The sequence below is a fragment of the Lottia gigantea genome, assembly GCF_000327385.1.
Source record: "Lottia gigantea unplaced genomic scaffold LOTGIsca_15, whole genome shotgun sequence".
NCBI lineage: Eukaryota > Metazoa > Mollusca > Gastropoda > Lottiidae > Lottia > Lottia gigantea.
The window spans coordinates 3480165-3486170 of record NW_008707797.1 but is presented as its reverse complement, the minus strand read 5'-3'; the positions used below and the strand labels follow the sequence as shown (position 1 = coordinate 3486170).

Genomic DNA, 6006 nt, shown 5'->3' with positions numbered 1-6006 from the left:
GCATTATACTGCATACGCCCCTGCCCACCTGAATATGCTTTGTAGAAAATAAAATAGGTTTCTGTTTTGTGTACCGAACGAAATACTTCATTAAAAAACGATACAGGTTGAGTTTGGACCAGAAACAATTGTGGCACGGATAATGAAAAACCTGAATCCCCAACTCATGTAGTAGGATGACGTCAAACGACAACAATAAAACCATAGCGTTATTATCAACAATATTTCCTTGAAGAATGAATTAATAATATAATTAATCGGTTACCAAACTTGGTTTATTAGCTCTTCAGTAATTGTGAAAGAAGGCGAGAAATGTATGTGATTAATTATTATTGATTACTAATATTCGAGGCATATATTAACTTATTATATTTATTATTTTCTTGTTAGTGAGCAATTGTTAAAATTCCAACTACATTGTGGTATAGTGGTCTACCTTATTAAGAAAACAATTCATTTCAAACTGATACAGTGAGTAGCTGCATACCGTGAATGGTCTGTTTCGTGTTGTCTTAGTAAATGACTTCACTTGATCTGACGAAATGGGTATGCATCTCATGTTAGGGTCATTTAATATTTAACCAATCGAGTTCTGTTCAATAAAAAATATATATGTCATATTTAAGAGCAGTTCTTGTGAACCAAAAGAAATTCTTCCTACTCTTTGAAATCCCATAGTTGATTCGGCATCAGAAATGGAATCGCTGAATCTATACGGAAACTTTATGAAACACAAAGTCTCCACCTTTATATAATATACTGATATAGAAAATAGTTCTATTCGGTCACATAAACATAAGTTTTTAAAGGGAATTTAGCAATTGTAAAAACTTTATGTTAAAAACAAGTTAACGATCTTGTTACAAAAGCGATACCACGTCAGAACTTTTAAAACTTCTAACACAGTAATGAGATTTTTAATGAACATAGTAACTTGCGAGTAATTACAATTTTATTATGATTCCTTATCATAATCGTATTTCTAGTGTTTACATTAGCTACACCTAGTCACGAACGCGACATTTAATGTTGCGTAAACAAGTATCAATGAGGGTTATGAGAATTCGCTTTGATAGTAAATTTGAACCCTTTTGTCGTAATTACAGGGAGAACAGAGTGGGTGGGAGACTAAATAAAAACATACAGAGTCATATCCAACGTAATATTTCTAGGCTGCTCCGTTAAGATGACACTTTTAACGTAAAGTTCGGGCCTCGTATTCTCGAAACAATCTTAGCGCTAGGATGTCCTAGAATCAATGTTAGAAGATAAGAACCTAGAACATCCTAGCGCTAAGATCGTTTCGAGAATACGTAGCCTGATATTTTGATCTGCCTTCAGTTGTCGAAGGTTGTTAACCTTTATTAAGAAATACATATTTAGAGTATATTTTGATATACGTATAGAATTAGGTTCTATAGCCTTTCATGGAACGAACTCGTGGCCATTGTAGTTCCATACCATTCATGAAAAAAACGTACATTATTCGCGAGACTGCGTTAATTCATACTTCGATTACACTCGCCGAGATCAATCCACAAAAATACTTTAATACTATAAATTTGTCTGTTTGAGCACTTAAGGTTTGAAATATAATCTTCTGCATTAACGATTTGTAACGTAACTAATGTACATGTTAATTAAAGCATATCACATGTCAGAAGATTGCACAATAGATAGTTCTATTTTAATTTAATCTAAATGGATAATCTTGCAATAAAAAGATCTACTTGAATCCGCTGGTCGTAAGCAATTTAAGTAGATAATTTAACACGATATACACCTATCTAAAAAAAATATTATATCATACTCCGTGTTATTTTATAATACTATTATTGGGATTTCAACTTTGGTGGACGGAAATCCAACTGGTTACAATCTAAGCGATCAAAAGGCTTTGGAATCTTATTAATATCTATATTTACCTCATTGATCAGGATGATCTAAACTTGAAAATGATAATTATCGATTTTGGATATTATGTAAACATTGAACCTTTAAACGCTATGACATAAACCGCATTATATTTCTCATGTTGCTCATGCGTTCTATTTAACAATTAAAATTATCAAACCTTATTCGCTTGATCAGATACAGCATAATAATCTCGTTTGAAGTTTACAGTCTAACGAGACGATTAAGCTCTTTAGAAGATTAGCTAAAGCTGTGCCGGGGTCACGACTGGTTTTGGATTACCCCTTGGTAAGTAGTGTAAAGAAATCTAGGTAGACTAGGGCGGTGTACTGAGGATGGACTGACTATATCTTGTGATAACGACTAATATTTGGACTTTATGTAACATATTCATGATATATTATATTTCTTTTTTGGATATTCATAATTGTGTTAAGGGCCATAAACGAAGGAAAGCTTTAAACTGGAACTTACTTGGAGATAGTTCATTCGTGGATATTCAACTCTTGATGACTCTTGATTGATCTGACTTTGTGACTTAATGTTTAAAAAAAATATGGAATTTGAATTATCTGAGAAGTTTGAGCGGATTGATTTTGAGATCGAACAAGCCTTACAAGATGTCGGATACCACCGACGACGTTCGACTGAAGGTCACATACAACCTTATTGTAATAAGGACTATTCAAGGAAGAACTCTTTACAACCAGACTGCAGTGATATCCGGGCAGATGACAATTCAATCAATGGAAACATAACTGATATGGAAAACAGGTTAAATCATGGCACTTCTATGAAACGTTATTGCAATACTAGTGCTCATGGTTCGCCTACGAATGGTGATACACCTACGGCTAAGGATTTTAAACCAGCCTTCTGCAGAAAAATGATAACGGACTGCACCAATGTGCTTATTACTAACGCAGCAACAAACAAGTGTGCGCTCATTAGCGGTGGACAAAAACATTCTACACTCCATTCTACGTCCGTCACCCTTCAAGGTAGACATAAACGACCCAGATCTCCCATGATGACAGAAACCAGTAAATTACCGAAAGCCAGACCGCTTTCACCCCGCAATAACCATTCCAGTGAACATCACGGTACTAGATTATCACCAGCACAGGAAAGGTTGGCGAAACCAGATTCTCCTCGTCCTTCTCAAGATTTGTTTGTGAAACTAAGCAGACCAAAGTCTCCGGCACCGAGGCTGAGAATTCAAACATCAGAGGTATCACCAAAGGGTCAAGACTTGCATCAGAAGATATTATCGCCAAGACTAAGCAAGCCGGAGTCATATTTTGTAACATCGAGCAAAGCTAGACCTAGAAGCAGTTCACAGATAAGCATTTCGCATCGAAGAACTGTGAACGAATCAGCTTCTTTACAAGAATCATCCGCTGCTGTGCTTCAAAGACCTCGAAGTTCTCCATTAAGCCCACGATTGACCCAACGCGCTTATACTACACACAAATACGAACCCAAAAAACCTCAAAGGGGAACAAATGTGTTGGAATCCAGTCCTAGACGATTGTATGGTTCAACAGTAAATAGAATATACAGAGCAACGAGTCCTATACGATATTCGATACAGCATCACAAAAACGTCTCTTTTGGCACCACCTCGGACTCTTCCCCTCGAAAAGGCTTATCTTGTAACATTAATCAACACCCAAGGAGTGCCCCTAGCAGTCCTCTTTACAATCACAGACAGAGTTTTGTTCCACACATCTCCCTTAGTGCAAATGATGCTTCTGAAGACGACACTGAGGATCTTGAGGACCAAGATTCAGCAAGACCAATTCCGACTATAGTTGTAACTGACTGGGACACTTGTACTAGTCGGCCAATTACCAATTTTGATACTGGATCTAATTCGATTGTCGAACACGTTTTCAAAGACTCGGGTTATGATGTGAGAAGGCGCCATTCTGATCCCAGCACTGTGGACGGCTTCAAAGAATCAGATGCCCACTACAAAGCTATGCTCCTAGAAAGAAGACGATTCTCATTTGGTGATAAATTACAACTGTCCGATCGTGTCGGTTTAGATATAGATAACCTCATATGAAGGTAGATACTGTTTAGTCGTTCAGATGGAACAATAAACAGAAGAACAGTGTGGTACAAGTATGGACGTTACAGATCTTTCGACTGTGGGTCATCAGCAAGTGGGTAAGGGTAATACCGCTGTCTTTATAAACGTTGTCCTCCTTACACAATGTATTAACGCAGAGTAGGAAGTTAAAACCCCATAACTATTTATAGGTGGGTAGAATGTTAAATTGCCATATGAAATATATTATTATATAATAAATAATGGAATATAATATTGTTCGTTCTTAAAGAGATTAACAAGGTTTTACAGCTCTTGTGTATTTCGAGGGCTTAGAGAATTTTATAATGTGAATATGATTGATCCGCCTTTTGAGTGCGACATGTTTCACACTTGAAATATATTAGATAAAATTAAGCAAATTATTTGATTAATTGGTGTTTCTAATGAATTATCATGTATTCTAAATCATATCATTATGTTCTTATTGCATATAAATAAGAGTTTTAACCAATCATAAATGCCTATGTATGTACAGTCTGGATAAACAAAAAAAGACACTTTGAATTCTGCTGGTAATTCTCTTCTAATTTAGCTAATTATGAATGAATTCATATTTGGACATGAATTTATTATGGACAGGTGAGACAAACTGGTATTTTTCCAAGTCATTAGAACACGTCTACTTTCTATTCATATGAGTATTAGCATTTTCATTTTCATAAATGAAAATATGGGGACCCATCTTTAAAATAGTGCTTACTACATCAATTGTAGAGCAACATAGAAATACCACTGTTAAAATAGTACTCAATACATCAATTGTAGAGCGATATAGAAATACTACTGTTAAAATAGTGCTTACTACATCAATTGTAGAGCAATATAGAAATACCACTGTTAAAATAGTGCTCAATACATCAGTTGTAGAGCGATATAGAAATACTACTGTTAAAATAGTGCTCAATACATCAATTGTAGAGCGATATAGAAATACTACTGTTAAAATAGTGCTCAATACATCAATTGTAGAGCGATATAGAAATACTACTGTTAAAATAGTGCTCAATACATCAATTGTAGAGCGATATAGAAATACTACTGTTAAAATAGTGCTCAATACATCAATTGTAGAGCGATATAGAAATACTACTGTTAAAATAGTGCTTACTACATCAATTGTAGAGCGATATAGAAATATCACTGTTCAAATAGTGCTCAATACATCAATTGTAGAGTGATATAGAAATACCACTGTTAAAATAGTGCTCAATACATCAATATAGAGCGATATAGAAATACCACTGTTAAAATAGTGCTCAATACATCAATATAGAGCGATATAGAAATACCACTGTTAAAATAGTGCGCAATACATCAATTGTAGAGCAACATAGAAATACTACTGTTAAAATAGTGCTCAATACATCAATTATAGAGTGATATAGAAATACCACTGTTAAAATAGTGCTCAATACATCAATATAGAGCGATATAGAAATACCACTGTTAAAATAGTGCTCAATACATCAATTGTAGAGCAACATAGAAATACTACTGTTAAAATAGTGCTCAACACATCAATTGTAGAGTGATATAGAAATACCACAGTTAAAAGAGTGTTCAATACATAAGTTATATAGAATATCGATGACCAACATGTCCACCCAAAAGTTGGTCACCAAAAAAAATGACATTAAACCCAATTCCATGTCATTTCAATTGATTGGCTATAGGTGAACTCCAACATTACTGAAAACCACAACGATATAATACTATTAATTCTATTTATTTGTTTATATATGTGTATATGAGACCTATCAATTTATCTGATTCAACATTCTGAGATTTCATCATCAGCAGCGGCTTACTTCAATACACCATACATTGAATGACATCCAACATCAACACCATTTTTCGTCCATTTGACTGTGCACATTCTTCCCATACCGCCGTGGGTGGTTTTACAGGTTTCGCTGTTGAAGAAAAAATGTTGAAGTTATTATCGATTGTAGAGAAGATTTCTTAAATATTTA

General features: G+C 34.6%; 1 protein-coding gene across 1 annotated transcript; it reads left to right on the top strand.

Annotated features, from left to right (window-relative positions):
- Nucleotides 1-2470: 2470 nt before the first annotated feature.
- On the top strand, nucleotides 2471-3985 carry LOTGIDRAFT_157986 (hypothetical protein; the record flags this gene model as incomplete). Its single annotated transcript, XM_009050567.1, has 1 exon — nucleotides 2471-3985. One exon carries the CDS (start codon nucleotides 2471-2473, stop codon nucleotides 3983-3985), a length of 1515 nt encoding a protein of 504 aa, XP_009048815.1.
- Between the last annotated feature and the right edge of the window lie 2021 nt (nucleotides 3986-6006).